The sequence below is a fragment of the Protopterus annectens genome, chromosome 4.part1 (genome assembly GCF_019279795.1).
Source record: "Protopterus annectens isolate FY-2018-M chromosome 4.part1, PAN1.0, whole genome shotgun sequence".
In the NCBI taxonomy this organism is placed as follows: Eukaryota; Metazoa; Chordata; order Ceratodontiformes; family Protopteridae; genus Protopterus; species Protopterus annectens.
This window is the reverse complement of record NC_056734.1, coordinates 305,919,894-305,945,761: the sequence shown is the minus strand read 5'-3', so window position 1 is coordinate 305,945,761 and position 25,868 is coordinate 305,919,894. Positions and strand designations below refer to the sequence as shown.

At 36.3% G+C, this 25,868-nt stretch overlaps 1 protein-coding gene across 1 annotated transcript in view; it reads right to left on the bottom strand.

The window, feature by feature from the left end:
• LOC122800838 (neurogenic locus Notch protein-like) overlaps positions 1-25,868 on the bottom strand; it is a gene marked incomplete in the record, with an annotated part of 809,298 nt that overhangs the window by 9,908 nt on the left and 773,522 nt on the right. The window contains 1 exon segment of the mRNA XM_044070145.1: positions 19,840-19,937. Within this exon segment, the coding sequence (XP_043926080.1) occupies positions 19,849-19,937 (89 nt within the window).

Sequence of the window (25,868 nt, the reverse complement as noted above, 5' to 3'; positions counted from 1 at the left end):
TCCAAATGTGCAGCAAACACATTGAGCTGTATACTGGAAATGAATGCTACAAAATTAGAAATACTGGAGTTTGTACATGATTACATTTCAATGTTATATGCTAAATTTGGTGTTGTTTTGTTGATGAAATTGGAAATTTACAGAAGAAAGATGAAGGCAAGAAAAGATTGTAAATATTATATAACACTAGAGTTGCAACATGTATTAAAAAGTTGGCACTACCCCTGGGTTAGATGAGCTAAGCAATGGCTTTTTTTTTTCAGAAAATACAAGATGAATGTAACAATTTTTTGCAAGGGTTAAATAGGTGCTATAATAAAGAAATAGAGAACACAAAGTTTTTCTATATTGGTCTGAGAGTTTCTGGGGAGGACAATGTAAAAAATAGTATTACAAACTTGAAGCTTAATTTATTTGTATAATAGTGGGGGCAACATTTGAATATGAATTGCTAATTTTGGAGAGATGAAGTGATGGATGGCTTAAAACAGTAGTGGATTTAACAGGGGTGCCAGGGGAGCTGAAGCTCCCCTGTTGTATCCAATAACATCACAACTGTACCGCTTTTGGCAATACATATGCTGCTGTTTTTTTTCTTCTTTAATTTACAACTGCGGTTAAACACAGTTGAACTGCGAGGATCAAGTCATTTCACGAGGTTAACAAAATGACTTGATCCTCCCAGTTCAATTGTGTTCACAAGCTGCATTTGCTTGCAGAAAAGAAAAAAAAAAGTAGCAAACATTGTAGTGCCAAAAGTTGCTTGTGTTCACAAACTGCACTAGTATATTCCCCCATCTCATTCTTTACCATGCATTTCCTTAATTATTTGGCCCACCAAGACAGTGAAAATGGTACCACCTACCGCTGCAAAATGGCACACCCTACTTGTGACAACATACGCCAGCACAACCCATCCTTCTCAACTGTCTAGATCTTCACAGCATGTTCATATTTTTGTCCCATATTTATTGTCTGATCCTGATAAAATTTGTGGTTTTCTGCTAAATCTGTGAAGACTGAAGTCACTAAATAATATATATATTTGAGTTTCAGGTATCATATCTTTCAGAAAGTATGCTAACAAAAATCATGTTGTTCTAGCATCTTTCTAAGTTAATAACAGCAATATTTAGGGGGTGACCACTGGTTTAACTTTATGGTGTTGGAGGTTTATGTACTGAGACTGAGAGGTGGTGATGTGAGAACACAGACAGAGTGTGTGGAGATTAAATGGATGCATCTTTTTAGGGTGAATGCAGGCAAGCAATTAAATGATGTCATCCCCATCAAGCTAATTTTGAGGTCACGTGATCTCAGACATCAAGGTTTTTAAGTGCACCTGAATGTGATGGTTTTAATGGCTCTGATGAAGTACCTGTGTGTATGAAAGCGCTTATCCTGGTAATTTTTGTATTTTTTGTACCTCTACAGTTTTTAAGTGTTTTATTAAACTTGTGCTCATTTGTCTCTCTGCCTAGCCAGCTTCTTTTGTTTTTAGTGTACTGTGGCTATTGCTGGTTGCTCTTTTCTCTTTTTTTACAATTTGAGATTGTATTTTAAGAGCATGGCAGAAAGTACTTTGACTGGGGCTGACACTACCCCAAGAGCCATCCAAGAAAGTGTCCTTGCTAATTCCTTAGATCACATATTGGGGATGAACAGTAATCCCCTTTTCTCCATGAGTTTGGACACCTATGAGTCAAATGTAACAGAGATTATAGAAACTAGGAATTATGAACATTTTCTACCGATTTTCCAGTCTACTGAGAATAATCTCTATCACTACAAAAGACTTCAGTGGCAGAGATTATACTTTGAAGCGGGTTTACGCTTCACAGTGATACCAAGAGGTTTGTGAGTATGTAAAATGCTGATTTATGGCAACTCGCTACCTGATCTGCTCATAGAATGGCAGAATTATAACCTGGAGGTCAGTGTAGGTTATATACATCTTTTATTGAAGATAGTGGCAAGGGGTTAAATTATGTCATCCCCATCAAGCCAATTCTGAGGTCAAGTGATCTCAGACATTAAGGTTTTTAAGTGCACCTGAATGTGATGGTTTTAATGGATCTGATGAAGTACCTGTGTGTATGAAAGCGCTTATCTTGGTTATTTTTGTATTTTTTGTACCACTACAGTTTTTAAGTGTTTTATTAAACTCGTTGTGCTCATTTGTCTTTCTGCCTAGCCAGCTTCTTTTGTTTTTAATATTTAGAACATGTCCCTGTTTTTAGGCATTTGCCCCCTCCCCCATTATCTTTGTCCACTATAGTTACCCAAAACAGTCAGTCTGCATGACTGCAACACTAACCCAAACAGGACTTTAAAGAGTTTTATCTGTATGTGATTTTTTTTATTCCATACTTCAAATCTCTTCCATCAGGGAAAAGAACTACTCATGCAGTGTCTTGTAACTTTTTTAAACTATGTAGATTCACTTTCTGTGATAAAGATTACACCAGCAGTTTTCCCATAAGGACATACCTGCCAGTTGTCCAGATTTTTCCATCATACGTTTGGTCTGTTCCTCATAAAAATGCAAAGTTTTCTGGCATGTCACTGAGGACTGATATCACTAAATATTTACATTTCAGACATATTCATTCATAAAAATCAGATTAGAGGACTGAATGGGTGATGGTGGTAGCTGCTGTTTTTTATTTTTTCGTTTCTGTAAACTAGGCTGAATTCTACAGCTGAAAGCAGTATTGCTTTCAGCGGTAGAAGATTTACTGATGTGTTTTTTTTTTCTGTAACTGGAAGCATGGTGAAGATAGTTGAAGTGGAAAGTCACTTCTTTTCAGAATCACAGTCTGACTACCATGTTTCACTAGCTGCCACTATCATGTTTCTTCTACAAAATAGAATTTAATTTGTATGTTCAGAGTGCTTAATGGTAAATTGTCCTAAAAGTAAGCAAACAGGATGAAGGAAAAGAATGTTTTTTGTCTACAACCTCTCCTTCAGTAAGTAATTACTCATAATTAAATTATGACATTTGTTAGCATAATTTGTGTCAAAAGTTGTTTTCCTTTTATGATAATGATTGCTGCTAGTTAACACATATGGTGTGTGAAGTGTGACTCCTCTAGTAACCTACACACGGCTTGCATTCCTGATCTCTTTATGAAAAATATTGTGAAGAGTAGTAAAAGAAACTGCACAAACACCAATCTTATCAGTAAGTATTCTTTATAGTGAGACTAGTCAGTGCATTCTTAGCCTTTCCATAAATAATATGATATATTATAACGTACACAACCCCCAAATTTTGTATTTTGCTAAACTTTCACAAATTCTCATATCTTGGAAATATTACAACTTAGATATATATTGTTATAACATTTTGTTAAGCAGACATAAGCTTTCACATGAAACCAGAAATTACTCTATAAGTATATGTTTATTGAGATATTTATATCAATATAAACTATATGCTGAATTGTACAATTAATGATGAAAATAATTTTGGACATCTCTCAAGATGTGCAACTTACACTGCACATATAAAAGATAGTTTTCTTAAGCAACATCTAAGGTTCCTCCTTATATCATGCAGCAGTTTGTAAGTCAGTTGATTTTTTTTGAAATATTAAGTACATATGGAAATATTATCTACCCTGCAGACCCGGGGTAGTCAGGAGGAACTCACACATCACAACACTGTGGAAAAAGATGCAGGATGAAAGTAGGATAAGAAATATATAACTGAAGGTGAGAAGTAATGCAGACAAAATAAATAGATTCATCAGGATAAGAACACGAAAAATGAGGACAGTGGCCAAAAACTGGATCCAGGCAGGGTGCAAAGTGAGACCCCACTCTGTATTAGTGTAATAAAACCTTTAATCTATGCTTTCATTAAAAAACTTCATCAGAATACAATGAACATACAAAACCCCACAGTTTAAAACTACTAAAATGTTTAACCTCACCAATAGGAATACTACTTCAATTTAACAATTAATTACAATTCAAAAAACTAAGAGTCTTATTTCCTAATATAGACTCTACGGTCCTTTAAAAAACATTTAATATTGACAGCATCATTCATGCCAGGTTCTTTATCGGAGTTTAATCTGATTTGCCATAAGGTTTCTCTTTGTCCAAGATATGTTTTAAAGTCACCACCCCTCAAATCATTTACTCCCTGCTCAAGAATAGACAAACATTTTTTTTATATTCAGGGCATTTAGTCATGTGTTTTTAGAAAGCATTAGTTTTATCTTTTTATCTTATCTATGCTTTAATAATGTTCTTTTATCCTGACACATAGAGACCTAGTGGTCATACCAATATAAAATGCTCCACTTAGTTTTTTGAATTGTAATTGATTAATTGTTAAACTGAAGTAGTATTCCTATTGGTGAGGTTAAACATTTTAGTAGTTTTAAACTGTGGGGTTTTGTGTGGTCATTGTATTCTGATGAAGTTTTTTTAATGAAAGCATGGATTACAGGTTTTATTACGCTAATACAGAGTGGACTCTACTTTGCACCCTGCCTGGATCCAGTTTTTGGTTTTTGTATTTGTTTCACCTCTGGACATTTGCATGAGGACAGTGGCTAAAAGACAGGGTAAGAACTACAATTGGGTGTCCATCCCAAAGAAGTCCTTGGATTTATTGGATGAAAAATGCTTAACCTTGTCAATAAACATTATTGGATTTATTGTGATTTGTGAGTTTCTTCTGACTATGCGAAGTCTGCACGGTTGAATTTGGTTCCTGTTTTTTCCCCTGCTGTGCTGTATATGTGTTTCGTTATTTTCATAATTACTAACAGACAAGTGATATATATATATATATATATATATATATATATATATATATATATATATATATATATATTTATATAGACATGAATTTCCCTGTCTCCCACCATGGCATATCACACTATACTCATCAATAACACATAGGGATCTCAGCAATGAAAATACGAGCAGAAGTATGAAAATGTGAAAAAATAGTGATTCATTTCTCTACTGCAGCATATCCTAGATTAGCAACTGTTGTGTTATTTTGTTAATAATTCATTGCACTTTATAATTTTGCCTCTTTTTCACTAGTAAGTTGTTTAGTTAAAGAAACCAAACCCAAAAAAGGAGTTGTGGGTGTGCTGATGTCAATTAGAAGGCTGAAACATGCATGTCCACAGCTGGTAGGGTTTTACTTTATTGGATTGAATGTATCCATAAAGACTTAAAAAAGAAAAATGTCACATGCATTCAAAAGCCATGTCCTTAAGGGATCATATGTGTCAATGATGACAAGTCACTGCCCTTTTTCACACAAGACTTAGAGTTCCTAGATGCCCATCTGGATACTGTTTCCAAGATATCAGGGCTATCACACATCACACAACAAAATCAAGCCCCACAGCTACTATTTTATCAAACTCCTCCAGTCAAGATGATTTTGCAGTTAATAAATAATTTGTGGTTAGTGCTTAGAAGTGCAAAGCAGTGCTGGTAAGGGAATGATCTGGTTAGAGGTGAAAATGCTAACATTGTAGTTAAAAGATAGAGTATAAAGCAAGAGAAAAGGAGGACTGTATTTTCCTTTAACCTAGGAAGTACATAAGGATCATTTGCATATATCTCATGTGCCTCTGATACAAGAGGTTTGGAGGGTCACTCAGTGGAAGCTCTAGCTTTGCTGGAGTTTTCATTTTGTTTTTACTGATTAGTTTTTCAGTGACCTTCTCACTCATTGTTTTAGTTTGTTGTTTGGGATATTTTTGCAGTGACCCTGGTGATAATGGGCATCAGCTGGTATAACAGCCCTGTGTTTCTAATGCTTAGTCAAACACTCTGGTTGTGCTGTGCTGATGAGGTCTTAACAAGGCCAAAATATGCATATCCATAGTTTGTGGGGTTTGGCTTTATTGGTCTGAAATTGTCCAGTAAAATGATGAAACAAGTCATGGGCATTCAGAATCGCCAATTAGCTAAAACACCTGATGTACATAAGGATCATTTGTATATATCCCATGTGCCTCTGATACAAGAGGTTTGGGAGGTCACTGAGTGGAAGCTCTAGCTTTGCTGGAATTTTCATTTTGTTTTGACTGATTGGTTTCTCAGTGACCTTCTCACTCATTGTTTTAACCTAGGAAGTGGAAAACTGAATAACAAGAAGAAGTCATGTTCAGCTGAAAATACATCCCCATCCATATCAGTTCTGGATCCGCCACTGGAAAAAATGTATTTCGTGGAGAGCTGTCCTGTAATATACCTATGGCTATTAATTCGGAGAGCTGCCCTGTAATATACCTGTGACTATTAATTCTGTACAGCGTTACATAATGTGGAATATTCTGTTAATTATGTTGGCACAGAGGCAGGCCAAATGTAGATCTCATCTCAAGAGACTACAAAACACTGAATAAAGGGATAGGGCTTCCAGACTTCCCTGCAGGTTAAATTTTTTGGGCCAGCAGTCTTCTTAGTTAAATGCATCTAGGGTCATTCTAGTTGTTTGATATGTCTAGTGATATACATCATAATGGAGTGTTGTGCTCAATATCTGGTCTAATTGATGCTGACTGTAGAGAAACTATGATCTCTTTAGATGGATAATATTCACATGATGATCAAAGGAGAGGGAATAATGAATGTGTTTTCCAAGGTCCTTAACAACATTTTCATTTTCATGCAGGATATTATCTATGCTGTATTGGGGGAAAGAGTTATTTACCAAATTTATCAATATTACATTTTTTTCATTTAATTTGAACCCATTTTAGTATAACAGACGAATTCAAGTTCTTGTTGAACGGTTTTGACTTTATAGGTGGACTTGACAATGACTACCTATTTGAAGTAATTTGTGACTGTTAGTACCCAGAGGTCTTGCTTGATGGTCTAGAGATCAGAAAAAAATATCTGTTGAGCAAAACAGCCCCTGCAAGTAGCCCCAACAAACACCACTATTCACATTAATTTTATCTGATGAGGCATCACCTGTTCTGTGTGGGCTTTATCTGTTAGCTAGTTTTCTTAACATCTTACCACATAGAGATCAGTTTTTAATACATTTAGTTTACTCCCTGTTAGATTGAAGGAATTTTACTTTAAAGTAGTTGTTAGGCATAAAGTAGAAAAATAGGCCTGAAAATAGACTCAGACTTATGTTTTAATGTATGCATTTAGTTTCAAGAAAAGACAGTTCAGTAGAAAGGAAAAATAATCTTGCTGCCTAAGCATGAGATATGCAGAAATAACAGTTCTGAAGTGAAAGCTACATAATGTTCCTTTCTCAAGGGAAAGATATGTGTACTTGCAATGGAATACTAGATAAAGAATAGACAGGCACTGTGAGGCACATGCAAGACAAGGCTTAAAAAACAAAACTAAAGAGGCATGTAGAACATTAAAGGGTTTTGGCGTTATTAGCAAGTACTTCAGACATGGGCAGTTGAGTCAGTTAAGTTAGTTTTTGGACTGATATGCAAAATGCCTTTGCAGTACAGACACTTGAGCCTGAGTACCGAAGTCAGTCAAATATCTAGCATTATGATACTATTCAGGATGAAAAGACTGTTTCAATTTAAATTATTCAGGAGAATCAGAATATATGTACATAAACTTTGGATATATTTATCAGCACTGTTATTATTTATCGGCACCGTTATTGGAGACAGTTTTCAAATATTGTTAATATCTACCTCCAATGTACACAATAAAGCATTCTTAACTGAATTACAACATGTGCAGAATTCATTCTGAAAAGTACAAGAAAACTTAACCCATAAAGGATAGACTGGCAACTATTCAGCACAAGTGTCGTTAATTAACAGAGAAAGACATTCATTCCAATCTCATTTCATTTGTTCCCAGTTAATTCTAGTATCATCCAGTATATTGATTCTTTCACTAACTATGGTAACGAGGGAAAAGAATACCATGTGGACACAATAACCGCAGTCAACAGCCTGTGTTACTCTTTTGAAGAAGCTCATTAAATTCATCTAACAGATTCTAGCTTTGATAAAGCCAAACTGTTGCAGGTTAAGTCTGATGACTTTTTTTAATAGTTTATTAGATCAATTATGATATTTTCCATATCTTTACAAATGAGACTCATTAAGCTTTTGGGTCAATAATTCCTTGCAGTAGTGGTATGGTCACCCTTATGGAGTGGCATCACTAATACTTTGCACAGGATGTTAGGGACAAAATCGATGGCTGAGCTCAGGCTTAACAGTTTAAGCAGGGCTCTTGCCAGGATTGTTTGATACTGTTTATTAAACAGACAGATATATATTATCAGGTCCCATGGAGGAAGTGTTTTCACTCTTTGATACTGCCTTAGTGATGTTGGTGGTCTGAGAAATTCAAGGATATGTGGACTTCGGATGGCTGGCAAGAAATGTACACTAAATGTGTTTGCTAGTATTTTGGTGAAATCTACTGGATGAGAATAAGCAGTCCCTTCTTCAGTGGGTTCCTTGCAATGATTGATGTTATATATTTCTCTATGTGTAGCTAAAGAAAGAGCTGCAATTCCCCTTGGCTTCAGATCAAACCTGAATTCATGGTCTGCTTTAGTAGACCTAATGGCATTTTTGCAAGTATTTGGTAATGTTTTGATATTTTCCTGGATATGAGGATTTTTTCATCTGCTGTATATATTTTTTTCTGTAGAGTTCATTTATGTTGGTAGACAACCATGGTGGCATGTTTTTGAATTTCCAATTACATTTAGACATGGTTGTGACTATCAGTCCTTTGCATTTTCAAAGTGGGAATCAAAGTTCTTTGTCCTCTCAACTGTACAGATTTTTGCAGAATGTCCAGATTTTTGCCTCATATTTTTGGTGTGTTCCTCCTAAAATCAGTACCTTTCTGGCAAATAGCTAAGGATTAAAGTCATTAGATAATGACAAACATTTGAATTTATGACTCCACATCCTTCAGAAAAATCATGCTAATGCAAAACCTATTATTCTATCAACTTTCTAAGTTTCTAAGAGCAATATTTAAAATCTATCCCTATTTGTCCCCCATCATTTTAGGCTTTGTCCTGATTTATTACTCTAAGAGGTTGAGAGGTATGCTACCTGCTGTGTCAGTGATGGGTTTTATGCTACTGTAGGTGAATTTTGAAACTTTTTCATAGAATTTGATGAGGGTAATATGTTTGAAATCCTTACATTCTGAGATATTGTTTTCAGGAGGATTGAAAATTTTTAAGGGCCAATATTATTTGCTTGTAATCCAACTTAACTGGCAAGGAAATACGGGGGGTTTAGTGCAAGAAGCTGTCACACTAATAATGACTAAGTCTATAATACTATGCACTGTAACAAGTTTGTGAATTATTTAGTCCAAGGAGATCTCACTCATTAAATAAGAGAACTTTTGGGCATATCCAGTGATGGAGTTATAGGTATTCCGATTTATTGAGGTATAGATAATGTCAGTCACTATCATGTAGTTAAGTTTATGAGAAGTTAAGTGAGTACTACTAGGAACCTTATATAATTTTCTATGAGTGGAGAGGGTATCATGAAACAGTCTATGAGCTGACAGCTAGTCCTGTTTAGTGTGATGTAGCATTCAATGAGCTCAGTTTGTGGACCTCTAAGAATCTGACCAAAGGTGATAAGGTCCATAACAAAATAGAAATTCCACCAAGTTTCAGTTGAATCAGAAGGTATGGTAGGTCCAAAATCCAGGTAGAGAGGGAGAGACAGAAACAGAGACAGAGATAGAGTGTGCTCTATACATTCAAACTACCTTTTGGTAATTACATAAATATGTGTTTCAAATGCAAAAGAGCCTTAAGGATGGATAGATTGTTACTGAGACTTGTGGCAGAGAACAGAGCAACCTTAATGTGATCCTCTTTTGTATTTAATATATTAGCTACATTCACGAAGAGAACTGATGGTCTCACCACAATGTGAATGATGAAAAGGCACCAAAAACATTCAAAAGCATATTCTTTAATGACGAAAAGAAGGATGAGCGCTTTCGCGTAGACTCCTCTATGCTTCATCAGATAAATTACAATGGAAACAATACTGTTTAAATACAGCTCTGGGCGGGAAAATTAAACAATTAAAAGGCTTAATTATTAATTAAAAACCAATGGAAACTAAAGTAAACAACATATTCACATACAGTCAGCTCTCCCAATGCTGCAAAGCAGCGTAAACGCATGAGCAGTCCAACAAAAACATTGTTTGCAAACGCACATTGCTACTAAAAACTGTTGTTATAGAGCATAAAATATAACATAGAATTTGAAGACAATGAACTATAAACAACCTAAAAACAATCATCCTTTCATGAAACTGCTTATTATGTATGAAATAAAGAAATATATTAAATTGCCGATATTAGAGCAGTGAAATGTTGTAGTCTTCTTCCTTAAATATAGCAAAACACTTTTCTTCGCTACACTGCACTAATCAACTGCATAAAGCCGTATCTAATAAGATGAGGCTGATGAGACTACAATGAATAGGTAAATAAACAAAATTACAATGAATAAATAAACTAAACCCTCCAATAAGCTTAAAACAAAATATAAACCACCGCATGTGGTTAAACAAGAATGTTGTGAAAATGTTATAAAAATATATTACATTAACATAGAAATATTAAACCTAATCCATACTATAATGGAATGATTGACACTAAAACTAACGGAAGAGGCTTATGGCAATTCCAAAGACTGTACAAGCATAAAAGCAACATAACTATGAGTAATTAATTAGAACATAACCGAAATGAAATATACAGCATACTTAAAATCTGCATCTTGGAGTCTATCTCTATGAAAACATGTTAATAAAAACTGAATTAAAATATCAAAAGCTTATCTAGATATGAGCAATAAAGACAGACATAACAAAGGTGTCTAACTCTATAGATCACAAAAGCTCTTACTGACAACTAACAATAATATGAAGAAAACATTCTTGTTTAACCACATGCGGTGGTTTATATTTTGTTTTAAGCTTATGGGAGGGTTTAGTTTATTTATTCATTGTAATTTTGTTTATTTACCTATTCATTGTAGTCTCATCACCCTTATCTTATTAGATACGGCTTTATGCAGTTGATTAGCGCAGTGTAGCGAAGAAAAGCGTTTTGCTATATTTAAGGAAGAAGACTACAACGTTTCACTGCTCTAATATCGACAATTTAATATATTTCTTTATTTCATACATAATAAGCTGTTTCATGAAAGGATGACTGTTTTTAGGTTGTTTATAGTTCATTGTCTTCAAATTCTATGTTATATTTTATGCTCTATAACAACAGTTTTTAGTAGCAATGTGCGTTTGCAAACAATGTTTTTGTTGGTCTGCTCATGCGTTTACGCTGCTTTGCAGCATTGGGAGAGCTGACTGCATGTGAATATGTTGTTTACTTTAGTTTCAATTGGTTTTTAATTAATAATTAAGCCTTTTAATTGTTTAATTTTCCCACCCCGAGCTGTATTTAAACAGTATTGTTTCCATTGTAATTTATCTGATGAAGCGTAGAGGAGTCTACGCGAAAGCGTTCATCCTTCTTTTCGTCATTAAAGAATATGCTTTTGAATGTTTTTGGTGCCTTTTCATCATTCACATTGTGGTGAGACCATCAGTTCTCTTCGTGATTTGTTTTTTAGTTTTTTACGGGTGGTCTCTTTGGCAATACAGCAACAGGTTCGTTTGAGTATATTAGCTACATTGGAATGTCCATTAGTTGGGCCTTAACCAGCAAAGGATAACCATGGAATGAAAAGTGCAGGTCTATTATTTGGAAAGCAAGTAAAAATGTCAAGCATTTCATCCCATTCTGGCACCTACTGTATGACCCTGGTATGACACAACCTATTCAGCCATTTCCTGAATCCAATTATCTTTTCTTCTTTTCTAGATATCAGTTCAGAGGAAGAGAGGATTCCTCTTAGCATCAATCTTTCTTGCATTTTTTTATGCACATAGAGATCTAACATGTTTCTCTGCATATGCCCCGGGTTCTTACTCTCTAATTTGTTTACCCCAACATGGCCCAGTACAATGTCATAAGTCATATTTGTTAGTAGAAAGAAGCTTAAGTACCCTTGAGATATCAGAGATTCTAGCACCAAACAGACAACTCATCATTATCCCATTTATGATCAGCTTAGTGAGTAGAGAATCTGTGTGCTTGAATATAGAGTACCAAAACAGTTTTATTTGTAGAGTTGCCTGGTGCAATTTCTTTTTGTGATGATTCCTCTCACAGTGACTCTCTGATGAGGGTGTATCCGAAGATGATATGACGTGATGGTTGAGTTTCTCTGAGACCTAGTCTGTGTGGGTCTATGAGGCTTTGGCAAAGATTTTATAAGACCTTAGCATACTGTGGCATTTTTTCGTGTTTTCCACAGTTCATGTTTTATGTGTGTGAGACCTCTCTGTTATATATCTGCATCTCTCACAAACAGAACATATTATTAGTGTTTTGTAGCAGTAATTTATTTGTAAGCACAAGGCAGTTACTACACTGGCTGAGAAACAATTCTGAGGCTGGCTGCAAAGGGAGATAAGTAGGATTGTCTTTGTTTTATCCCAACCCAGATATTAAGCAAGAAGACAAATACTCATTTTAAAGGGAAAATTAAAACTGCGGCACTGTCCACTATCTAGTTTCAACTACTGTGGTGCTGCACAAAGCTACTCATCACTTGGCCATGCCATTACAGGAAGAGATTAGACAATGGGAAATCTGAGAACCAACAAGCAATAATGCCAAGAGGTGCTCATACCCTAAAAAATGTCAGCAATATAGCCTGTCTCACAAGATTACCTACCACTCATTTCAGAATGGTCCCAACTGGCAAAACAAATACATTTCATCCAATTGCTGCTTAAATGCTGAGAGCACACTTCAAGCAATGAGAAATCAAAGACTTTAAAATAATGTAAAATAGTTTGTTACTTTTTATGTGCAAAGAATCACTGAAAGTTGTTAGATCCTTTTTTGTATACATTTAAGAGTGCAGCAATTTGTAAGGTCCTGATAATCCAACCAAACGACAAAGAATTCAATACTTGTCCTATCAAAATATCTAACCACCCAGAGGATAGGTTTATGACAATTATTCTGATGATGTGCTACTTCATTAATTATAACAAGCTGCAAAAACAACCTGTAGAAACCTTAAATGAGAAACTAGCACTGCGCAGACTAACATTTCCCTCTTTCCTCAGTAGTATAAAAGTAGTACCTATCACCAGCTGATTGACTCAGGTACCCCCAAAAATTGTTAAATACCGCAAATAGTAACAAGGCTTTTCTCAACTATTTTAAGCAGACAACAACTAAGATTTGGCACCTGCAAAATAAAACTCACCACTCATCCTTCTCCTGGCCATTTCACTGACCTTGATGCAGTGCTTGAGGGTCACCCTTGAAGAAATGTGTTTCTTGTTGTCTATGCTTATTTACAGTGGCACCAGAAGGGTATACTGTCATGTTAACCAACTTCTTTACCACAAAACAGAAGGATACACCATCATATTAAATCAAGACTATAATAATTTAGGAGTTAGCTTCATCTATTTTACAGATTAATTCTGATTCGTGGCTAACTATTACACAGACTCATGTCCAGTATGTTTTTTAATATGTCTTCACACTGCTGATATAATTTTTAAAATCTACCAAGATTTGTTTCTTGAGACATACGTTGAAGATCCTTCTCATCTTTACTTTATTTTAGGTATATTTATCAGTGATTGCTTTCTTGATCAAATTTATTAGGAAATGTATACAAGTTTAGGACAAACAGAATGCTGAGGTAAGTATGTATCTGGTTCACAACTGTGTATTTTTGTCAACTGTTCTTTTTTATATATATACTGCTGTGTGTTTGTTGTTGCTAATTGTCCAAGTTTGTGCCTGAAAACAATCCATTATTTAGGACCAGTTCACTTACAAAGGCAACAAAGTAAATAAATATGTAAACAAATAAACAATATACATACAAAATATATATTGTGTAACTCATACTCTTCTGCATATAATTTAAGGTTAACCAAAGTAGTAATCTCAAAATATTTCATGGTGTCCTCTATTAATTTGAGATACAATCATTCCCTCATCTCCTGAAAAAACGGAATGACTGAAACATGAGACCTGCTACTTAGAGGTTTTGGTCTTGTAAAATAGTCCACAAGTCCTAAACAACTCCTATGTTCTCTTCAGAGGGAATATCCTGTGTCTGTGTGATGACCAACATTTTCCCAAGGCAAAGATTGTTAGCTACAGTCTACAGGTGAGACACCAGAATTACCAAACATTAGTGATTTTGTCTCAATGAATGGGGCAGTGGTGCAGACGTAGCAGTGTTGCCTCACAGCAAGAGGTTCTATGGTCCAGTTTTCGGCTGGAGTGCCTTCTGTGTGGAGTCTGCATGTCCTCCCTGCATTCGTGTGGGTTTCCTCCTGGTGCTCCAGTTTCTTCCCATGTTCAAAGACATTCATCTGCAGCATTTCTCCCCAGGCCTCTGCTGAAAATTGGCTTTGTTCCAAGTCGGACTTACCCAGTTAACAAATGTTAAAATAAAATTCCTTTCAGTACCTGCCAAAGCTTCTAAAGACACTTAGAGATGAAGCATCTTTGTTTTGGTCCTTAATGAAAAGGATATACTTTGGAGACTCTATTCTCTTCAGTAATACACCAGTGTGATCTTACATATTGTTCTTTAATTATGTACAGAAACTGCAGCATAAACTGCGATTTAGCCAACCCTTGAAATAGGTAGTATTAAAATAACCTATCAGTATCAATGGCAGTATTAGTATTAATCAGTGCCATGAATATACCAATGTTGCTAACCCTGCCACCTCTACCATGTGCTCTTATGGACAGCTAGACTGTTTTCCAAGTATGAAGCCTGTCTGATCTGAGTAGCTAGATGTCCTAATCAAATCTCTAAGGTACATAGTCAGAAGACACTTTAAACATTTTTGAACCCACATTAGAAATAGATAATGATCTGCCATATTCAGGTGATAAGGACTATCCTCTGGGCTTGGGTATCACATATACAGATGTTTTGGACCTGTGGATGGAATTCCTGAACTTTCTCCATATACAAAGTCAAGTAGCTCTAACATCTAAAACATATTCTGTGAAGAACGTGTAGATACTCCCAGAGTTCATGTCATTTAACTTTTCCTCAGTAACTGTAGCATATAAGCCATCAGTATGCTGGAAGACTGAGCCATATATTCCCTACCTAATCATAACCCTCTTCCCCTACTGCTTCCCCTACATTATTCAGCAAAGTAATAAACATTTGATGTGTCCAATGTTGAAAATAACGTCCTACAATATAGCTATAACCTTGAAGAGGGTGGTATAGCACTCTTCCATGGAAAAATGTTCAGCCTATCCTTTATTGATCTTTAGCCCTATTTACATATCCCGTATGACACATTAAACAGCACAGAAACAACATTGTGCTGCACTGTATAACAGCTGCTGTTCAGGATCTATTCAGGCATGCAGTCATGAAATTTCTTTGTTAGACAGGCAGCCCACATAAGTTTATTTTATTTATTGTTTCCTAAACAAACATCACCTCTGTGAATAATGAATGCACTATGCAAAGACTATGCATTGCTATGAGCAGTGGTCAGATGATCTCAGGAAATGGGAGGGTGAGTTAAGAAAAGTGAAGGGGGACAAAAAAATGGAAGGTCAACGGTTCAATTATTCATACCGATAGCATGCAAACCTCAGCAATGATAGTAGGAGGGAATAAAAGCTTTTGGAATGCTTTGAAAATATGTGCTGATAGTGATCTGGATGACATAATATTCAAGGGTTGTTGAAGAGGGTTAGCTAGGAGAATGGCCTGGCTGTTTACTCCATATCTCTTCCACAGAAACTTCATAGATGGTTTGGGTAACTATGCCTAGTGTCACAAAGAGTCTGACATGACTAAACAGTACTACAGAGATACACACACACACACACACACACACACACACACACACACACACACACACACACACACACACACACACACACACACACACCCCTACCTATGGGATATGGAGATGCAGACATTTCATCCCATGCTTCCTTGTGAGAAAGAGTACCATCATTTGTAATGGCATTACTCAGATGTGACACAATGAGCAGCACATAATACTCTTGCTAGCATGACTCTACATTACCTAGTACCATGTAACAGATGTAAAGTTAGGGGATTGTCTACCACAAGTACATCCATTCCTACTGCAAAACTTTGGGCCAGTCAATGCAAGAAGTCAATTGCTGAGCAACTCCATCTTACTACAAAGTGTAAGAGCACATAGCAGCACTGATATGTGTCTTCAGACTCTTTCTGTTTATTTCAAGCTATGCCATTTTGCTTTATGCACACAGCCTATTGCTTTTCCATTGGTTTAAAACTTTGTGCAAAAATAAAGCATCCATTGATATTAATAATGTAACTACTGCATGCAGCTCAGAATGAAAAAATGCCTTGCACTCCCAATATTTAGAAAAAGCCAAGGAAAAATGTGTACCAGCTGTACTTATCAGAAGCAAACTCAAGGAAAATTGCCAAAATGTTGTAGTCATAAGAAAGCATTCTTGCAGGCCATCTCACAGTCATACCTCTCAACCTCTTAAAAGAAGAAATCTGGACAAAGCCATAAATAATGGAGAGACACAAATGCACAAAAATAGGTACACTTTTTAAATATTATTTTTACAGACTTAGAAACTTGATAAAATAACATGTTATGCAATAACATGAATTTTTATGAAGGATATGAAGTCTGAAACTCAATTGCCTGTCATTATTTTCTTACTTTAATCCTTGATAATTTGGCAGTGATTTGCCAGAAAAACACAATTTTATGCGAAACAGACAGAAATATAAGGCAAAAATCTGGACATTCTGCAAAAATCTGAATAGTTGAGAGGTATGCTCAGAGACCACAGTACTGTTTCTCATCTTTTTGAGTATGAGCTATCTTAAATCTATAGCATTTTCACCTTTGCAAGGCACAGAAACAGACTAAAGTTTTTTCTCATCTTTTGAAATGCCAGGTCTCTTTTGACACAGTAGAGAGACCACACTGATTAATCAGTCCTATTGCAAAATTGCAAACTGACTGGCTAGAGCAATCCATATATCATTCCCTTTCTTTACAACAAATCGCATTACTTCAATGGAAAGCTTATGCTATACTACTTCTTGATATGAGTAACCATTATATTATCCTGCTAACAGACACATATGAGGATCCTTGTGTCTTTCAGATTTGTTGATTTTAGTGGTAATTTAATTACAAAGTAAAAAGGGCTCTAAATCTAGCATTACAAATAGTTGGTTCAGGATGCAGGCATGACAGCCTCAGTCTATCACAAGTCCCTAAAGCAAAGGTAATTCTAAAACAACAGGTGGCAGTCATAAAGACAGCCCAAAGTCCTCACGCTATCAATATTTTAGGTAACCAAGAGATGGGGATAGCATTTCGATGTACTCTGTTATTCTGATTGTCAAGCCATCCTACAAAAATGTATTTGATTTTACAAGGAAAATATTTAGTTGCTTTCAAATATTTGATGATTTCACTTGTATCTAACATTTTTCTGAGGGGTAAGTTGTCTCTAACCCTTGTCTCACTGTCATGTTTGTATTCATAAATTTCATTTTATTCTCATGATTATTTAAAAAAATGGAGGTACTGTTATCAGTTCTCAACTCAGTTATCAAACATTTTTGCAGTGAAGTTTGTCTTTGCCTCAATATTTTGCAGTTTTAGATTTTGAGAATTTTAGGGCTTTTATGTTATGCTTGCCTTCTGAATATGATTTTTCTTGTCTTTTATGAATACCTCTTCCTCATTTTTTAGCTTCACTATGAAATCCTTTTCATTCATCTGCTCTTGCGATATCTATAAATGTATTATTATTATTATTATTATTATTATTATTATTATTTCTTGACTATATTGACAATCCATACCTCACTTTGGCCATTTGTTTTTCTAACTTTCTTTCAAGCTTTCCCTGTTTTAATTGGTTGTTGGTTATTTTCCTTTTCTGTGCCCCTTTGACTACCCCAAGTGCTTATATGTTGGCTTAATCTCATTTGAGAACCCTAGTGTTTTACCTTTTTTAATTTCCCTAAATGTGCTTCATGCAAAAAGCGTGTTGCTTGTATAACAATTCTTTTTTGCCTTCATTGTTTTACTACTCTACCACTATTACACCTTTACTCAAGATTTTCTGTGCGAGTGTTGTATTTTCTCAAACTCTCCTAGTCATATTTCTTGAACCTTTTATTTTGCTCACCTCACCTCTATAGCTGACCTGATTATAAACTCCACATTATTTAGTGATTGCTTGTTCAGCAAAGGTTTCCCTCTACCTAATACAGAATTGCGTTTCTCCCACTATTTCTCCCACTATTTGAAGATCGCATTTACTTCAACAGATCCTAATAGCACATGCATTAGATTAATTTCTTTTATGTCATGTAGAGTTATTCTTATGGTGTGATAGCAGTCCATATTGTTGCACGAATGAATTCTTCATCAGCAATACCTTCATTGTTCTTGCATACCATAGTCATCTTCCTGACTTTTATTTTCTTCATGATATGCAATGTCATTCTTAATGTTTGCCACTGCAAATTATAAGATGTGTTGTCTGTACCACAAAATGAAAAAAATGGCATCATGGTGGTTTACTGCTAAAATTTCTACCTCACAACTTCAGGCTTGGGTCTCAGTCCTGACCTCTAGACTCCAGTTACTATCTGTGTGGAATTGTGTGTACTGTTCCTGTATCTGTCTGTATGGTCCAGTTTTTGTCTTCCTCCCAAACAACAGACTGGCTGATTTGGTTCAGTAAAATGTCCATATATGTATAGTATATACCTTTTGTTACTCAGTTTGTGGCTTAGAAGCAGTCAGGTAGAACAATTTCACTTACATGTTAATAAATAAATATAAGTAAGACATGTCTTGCTTGAGAGTATGTACATATCTGAACTCTCAAAATGGAAGGAAGAAGGGAGACACAGACCACAAAAAACACTTATAAAACATGCAAGGTTCACTACAACCAAAAAGCTAATATAAGAAACACATGCTGTATATGAATAGGGTCAACTACTGGCATGGAACCAAAGATGAAGGAATTGAAAAATGAGGTCAAGAGTGGCAAATGGATCAGAACTAAATATCCAAAATGTGGGCACTGAAATGTATTAGTGAAGAGGATGGTATAACTCTGTGGAGAGGCTCGAATACCCTTCTCATTCTTCTGCACTGACCCTGCACACCTTGACTTCATTGTGACATGAGTGTGTGTGTGTGTGTGTGTGTGTGTGTGTGTGTGTGTGTGTGTGCGTGTGTGTGCGTGTGTGTGTGTGTGCGTGTGTGTGTGTGTGTGTGTGTGTGCGTGTGCGTGTGCGTGTATGTTTTGTTTGCTTGCTTGTACTTATTAGCTGGTAAGAACACAACTCCATCAAGGACCTTTTTCAGACATAACTTGAATACATTGCTTGGTTAAGTGACCTGCTTAGAACAATTATTGTTCAAATTCTTTAAAGTTTAATGACTGGAGTGGTGAAAGTAATATTGAAAAATATTGTCACGGGTGCATTTTTTCACAATTCTGTCAATATGTTTTAATCAGTTAGTTTATATTAGAAATAGTTTTATATCCCATCTACAGCAAGACAAAAACTGATAAAACAAAAGCTCATCTTCAAAATTTAACTTGAGAGCTCCTATGTATTCAAAGAAAGTGAAGAGTTGTTTCATAGCACCTCACTGAATATAATCTACTGTCAGAAATAAAACTTACCAGATTAGTTTATTGTTTCCAGGAACTATTATTATTCTCTTTAATCCAAGGACTCTTCCAATTGTTTGATACAGTGTATTCTTTTGAATCATAAATAGCTAAAAAAAAAACATTTTATCAGTGGATGAAGACAATGTTTTGAAGCATTCTGTAATAAACACCTTTTCTTAATATCATTAGTTTCATTCAAATGAATCTGGGTATCAAAGCATACTTACTGTTCGTGAATTGCTAATCAGTGGCAGTTAAGTAAAATCCATTTCTTTGAAAATGGTGGCTGTTGACTTCTGGTGAGGCAGTTTTTCAAAATGTAATCTGTTCTTGTTCTGAGGAGAGGTGCAAGCCTCCAGAAATAGCTTTACACCCACACTTAATATACTCAACTCTGCAGTTGCTTTGCCTTATGGCGGGGACAGGGGCTGCAGTGACTTTTAGTGAGTGCTGATTTTGGCCAAGTACTGTTATTTAAGCCCTCACTCACTGTGCTGTTGTACTGATTCTATGACCTTCCCATGTTATTCTCCAGCAAGGAGCAAATGCCAGTTAATGCACTCTTTGAAGTCTTATCCTCTGGTCTCTATAAGTGGGCAAACTATATCTGCTTCAGAAGAAGTAACATCACCTAGTCGCAACTCCCCTAATTCAAATTCCAACTACTACTTCTAGTGCAAAACTAAGCAGCAGATATTGTGCTTATCAGTTATTAAGCTGCAATCCCCATCTCTGTGCATATTCTGATATAGAAAAGTCAGTGCTACTAAACAATGTTATTCTCTTGATAATGTAAATGTCAAATCAATTCCCAATGATCATGTAACTTCTTTATTAAATTTCTGTATTACTCTATGTATGCTCCATCGTATTGTGTAATAATTTACACCTAGGCTGAAGCTAAAAATGGTCTACCTAGATGAGTGCTTTACCATTGCCAAAAAATTAATAAATGGGTGTTTTCCCAAATAATATATTTCTCTTAACCATCAAAATATAAACAGTTAGTAATTCAGTTCAGCAACCATCAACTATTTACAACTGTGCACATATAATTTCTGTACCTCATACCTACTAGGGTATTTTTATAGTTTGCCCTACAATCTAATACCAACTGAAAAGTGGGAGTATAGCATGGTCTCTGTATTCTCTGAGCTCACCCTTCTGTTTGAAAACTGCTGTGCACTTGCAGAGTCATTCCCCTTGTTTCCTATTAAGATGGTACCCATGAGTATACCACCTGAAGTCTTTAATGGTAATAGTGCATGTGATGCCCCTCACTGTCTTCATTCCCCTCCACAAGGAGAAGAAAAACAGCCGTAGTTAATCTTTTCTGCACTATGCCCTAAATGCATGGCTCATGCACTGCTGTTTGTGGCCTAGACAGCTTTCATAATAGTCATAAGCTGTGCTTTATGCTACTGGGCAGTCAACAGCTATTGCATCTGAATGCTGCAGTTATTCCATCTGAATGCTGTCTTACAACTCCAAATAAATCACTTGGAAAGAGAAGTGAAGTGCATTAACAAGTCAATAATATATGAAGCCAAATGAAAGATGTCCTGTTTGCACATGCTCAGGGTTACTGGGATCTATTCATAAGTTCATAGGTTCATAGGTAGGTACTAGGCTATCTGCCCAAGGGCATTTGTAAGCCTAGCCAGAATGTGTTGGCTTTCACCTCCCTTTTAAATTAGTTTCTTGGGCCTCTGTCTAGCAGGGCCACTGAAGTGATCCCAGGGGTAAATTTGCGATTTCCCATCCACTCACCAAGATTCCTCTTAAAGAGTGTCAGTAAGGGGTCTGCCTAATATAAACTGGGATTTTATTCCAGAGCGAGGGAAGTCTCTGGGACAGGAATCTATCCCTCCAGCATGTCCTGTTTATTGTTGTGCTGCGGTTTAATTCACTGGAGCATGTGGCTCTACGATATTTGGTTTTCTTGAGGTGGAGCATATCCATTAATTCCAGGTTGGACATGGCCTTATACATCAGGCAGAGATCACCACTGAGCAGGCGGTAAGCAACCAAGTATAGCTGGAGTTTCTTTAGTTGAACTGCATAGGGCATCTCTTTGAGGCCCATGATCCTCTTGGTGAGGTACTTCTGTGGTCTTTCCAGCTGTTGCAGGTGTCAAGTAAGATACATACCAAATGGGGCATTGTACTCTATTATGGGCCTAATGAGTGATAAGTAGAGGGGCACAATGACCTCTCTTGATCTAGAGGTGAACCCTTAATTACGTGGGCTATAATAGAAGGAATTTCTTACCACTTTGGCAATGTGATTATCAAAAGAGAGGTTGCTATCTACCTGGGTCCCCAGGTCCCTAATTACATTTTGCGTACCTAGTAGATTACCACCTATGTGGTAATTCATGGGCACTTTGGTTTTTCCAAAGGGGATGACTATGCCTTTTTTGGCGTTCAGCTTGAGGCCATGGATTTGATACCAGGTATCTGTCTCTGTAAGACCCTTCTGGAGGATGTCTGTGCCAGCTGGAGAGTTGATTATGGCTCCCGGTTTGCAGTCATCTGCGAACTTGGTCAGCCAGTCCTTCCATGCTTGCCTGTACCTCAGAGAAGTATATACTGAACAGGAGGGGTCCCAGGACCGAGCCCTGTGGGATACCACTTGTAACTGGTTTAGAGTCTGACATGGCACCCACAACTCTGACTATGTGTGTTCTATCCGTGAGCCAGTTGGCCACCCATCTCATGACATAGGGGTTAATGTTCAAGCTGGTGAGCTTGTCTATGATGCCAGAGTGGGGAATGGTGTCGAAGGCATTAGCGAGGTCCAGGTAGGCTGTGTGAACTACCTTTCCTTCATCTATGGCCTTGGTAACTGTTTCAAAGAAGTCAACTAGGTTTAGGAAGCAGGATCTGCCTTTAACAAAGCCGAATTGGGTAGGGACCAGTGTCTGGAGTTTCCCAATGTCTCTGTTTATGAGTTCCATGATGATTCACTCCATTGCTTTGCAGACCAGGCTAGTCAGACTTATAGGGCAATAGTTCCCCAGGTTCTGTTGTGGCACCACCTTTGTGGAGCAGGATGACTGTTGCTGTATGCCATTCTTTGGGTACATATCCTGTGGTAAGGCTGACACTGAACAGTGAAGTTAGGTGAGGGTTTAGTTCCTTTTGGAGCTCATGTGAGACGCAGCCTGGGACACCATCCAGTCCCATTAAATATTAAATCTATAAGTGTTTTTACTGATCTTAATGCATAACTTGTAATGATGCCTAAAGTACATTAACACCTTCTTAATAAGTCAAGCCATAATTAAAGGTTTCATATGTGTGAAAGTACAGAGACATAAAATTTCTTTAGTGATCTGTCTTTTGTATGCCTGTATATTTGTAGACCATGAATTTACATTAAAGTGTGGCTTTAGACCTAGAAAGAATAATGTAATTATCTATTTATGTAGTTAGATAGTTTTTATTGCAGTTCTAGATCATTTCGGGATTCAGTCACGATCACTTGAACCCAACATATAATCTGGCCACCATACAGTTTTGCCATCAAAACATGTCAAACATAAACATACACTTAGTTATTTGTTTATCATGATGATGCAGTGGTAACCATTTGAAATGCAGAAACTAAATGACCAAAAGTTCAGACTTACATATACTAAGTCCGAGATGCCATTTCTCTGAATATTACCTTTTTTTAAGGTATGGTGATCTTGGAGTTGGATAGCTATATATATATATATATATATATATATATATATATATATGTGCGTGTGTATGTATGTATATATATATATATATATATATATATATATATATATATTTGTGGGGTATGGGGGGTTCACCCCCACATGGGGGATATCCAGGGGGGACTAGACACCCACAAAGAAGAGAGATTTCAGAGATTCACTCTTCTCTAGGTTTTTGCTCTTTTTTTTTTTTTTTTTTTTTTTCTGCACTTGGTATTATGACTGCCAACATTTCAATGCAGAGCTTGATGCATGTGAAAAGAGTCTAGTTTTAATGAAGACCTGTGGAGAAAATGTCCAAATAGAAGCATGGATATAGATGATGAAAAATAATGTGCATTGAATGACACTGTAAATAAAAAGCTTGTAGATATGTATATATATCTATATATACTGAATTATAAAAAAGACAGCACGATAACACTATGATACAAGAAAGACATTTTGTATTATATTTATGGAAGAGTACAGGAAAGCTGTATAAACATGTCAACAAAACAAAATAATCATTAGAAATCCAAACATATATCACAAATGTATGATACATTGCCATCAAAACTTGCTGACTATAAAAATATGAAGACTAAGCAGCATGATCCAATACTATCATAAACACAAACCATGGGCATAAATAAATAAATACAAGTGATTTTATGAGGGAAATTCCCCTTGAACCCAACATCTGGGGGGGGGGGGCTTGCTCACTTTCCATTACTTACATATACCATTTCCACAGTCACACAAACATGCAGAAGTGAGAATTCTCCATAAAAGGAGTTTGTCTAGCAGACTAATTTGTCACTGTGCTATGCCTTTAAGTGGCTACAATTAAAAGGTTGCGGGGATTGAGTGAAGTCACAGGATGGGTGGAGCAGGGGACGAAGGTTATTTAACTTCAGGCATAAGGGAGTGGGGTTCTCGTTGGCACTGCAGATTGCAGAGCTTGTTCGGTGATAGGACCAGAGCATACATTTATCAGGGCTTTAGCAAATTTGCTGGTGTATTGTGGCAATGCAAATTTTTTTTTTTTTTTTTAGGCTGAGGAGAGAAATGGATATTTCTGCAGTAGGAAAGTTGGGGTGACTTAGCAGGTACCTGGTGTGTTTTTTAAAAAGTTTTGCAACCCTTGCAGCTTTTTTTGTGTGTTCTATCATTTTTATTATATTGTTGCCTGAGGGGAGGATTTCTTCATCTTTACTGTTTGGTTTTAACCAGGTGCCAGTGGTTAGTGATTATTAGCATGTCTGGAGTGTGTGCTGCAATGCATGTGTATTGATCTTGAAGTTTGTTATAGATGTATCTAAGATTTATGTGAATAAATACTAGGTTGTTGTTAAGATTTGTGGGTTTTGTGTGTCTAATGTTGGGAGGTGATGGGTTAAATCAGGAAGTTCTTGGGTTTGGGTGGATATCTGTTCAGAGGTAAGTATGAATGAGAGGTGTGAAAGGTTGCACTATTTTTCATTTTTATCTCTTATGTCTGATACTGACATATATGGCTGATTTGTCTCATTGTTTTAGTTGTAGTTGAAGAGGATGCATAGGCATAAAGTGTAGAGTCTTATGAAATGTTGTGGTTTCTCTTTGTTTGTTGACAATGAGTATTGATTTGGGAAAAGCCCAGTGATGGAGATGAATGGAAATGTGGTACGATGTGGCCAAGGTGATGATGCCAAGTATAAGTATGAGAGCATATTGTATAAAAACTGGTGGATACCGGGATATCAGGGGTGAAGATATAAGATGTAATTCATTTATTACAAGTTTTTGGAGTGGATAGTGGGTAGGGAGAGATGAGTTAGGCGATGTTCTGATTCATTTTATAATGTGAGGATTTTAAGTGAACTGTAGGCAACAGTGGCTGTAGTTGGTTGGTCTGCTGTAGTAGGTGTTTGTCATTTAGGACAAGGGTACGGTTTATGGTTATTATTAAGTGTAGCTGTATGTTATACTTACTGTTAGGGTTAGACACAGTGTTAATATTAGTGTTAAGGTTATGATAAATTACAGATAGGGATACATTTAGTATACATAAATAAGGGAGGTGCAGGGAGTAAAGCACAATGCAGACTAAAGCACATTTATATACTTATGAAGTCATTTGTAGTCCTATGGCTTCTCCCTTTTTTAATTTCTCCAAATCTTTTGGGTTTCTAACACCATGACAGGAATGGACTCTATTCTTAAGTCAAAGTACGATTAAAGTTCATGAAATTAGCATTGTTTGAATCTTTGATGTGAACCAAAAGTGCTCTTCACAGCACCCGCAATGTGCCCATTAATGGTTCCTTCTGCAATTCATATGGAG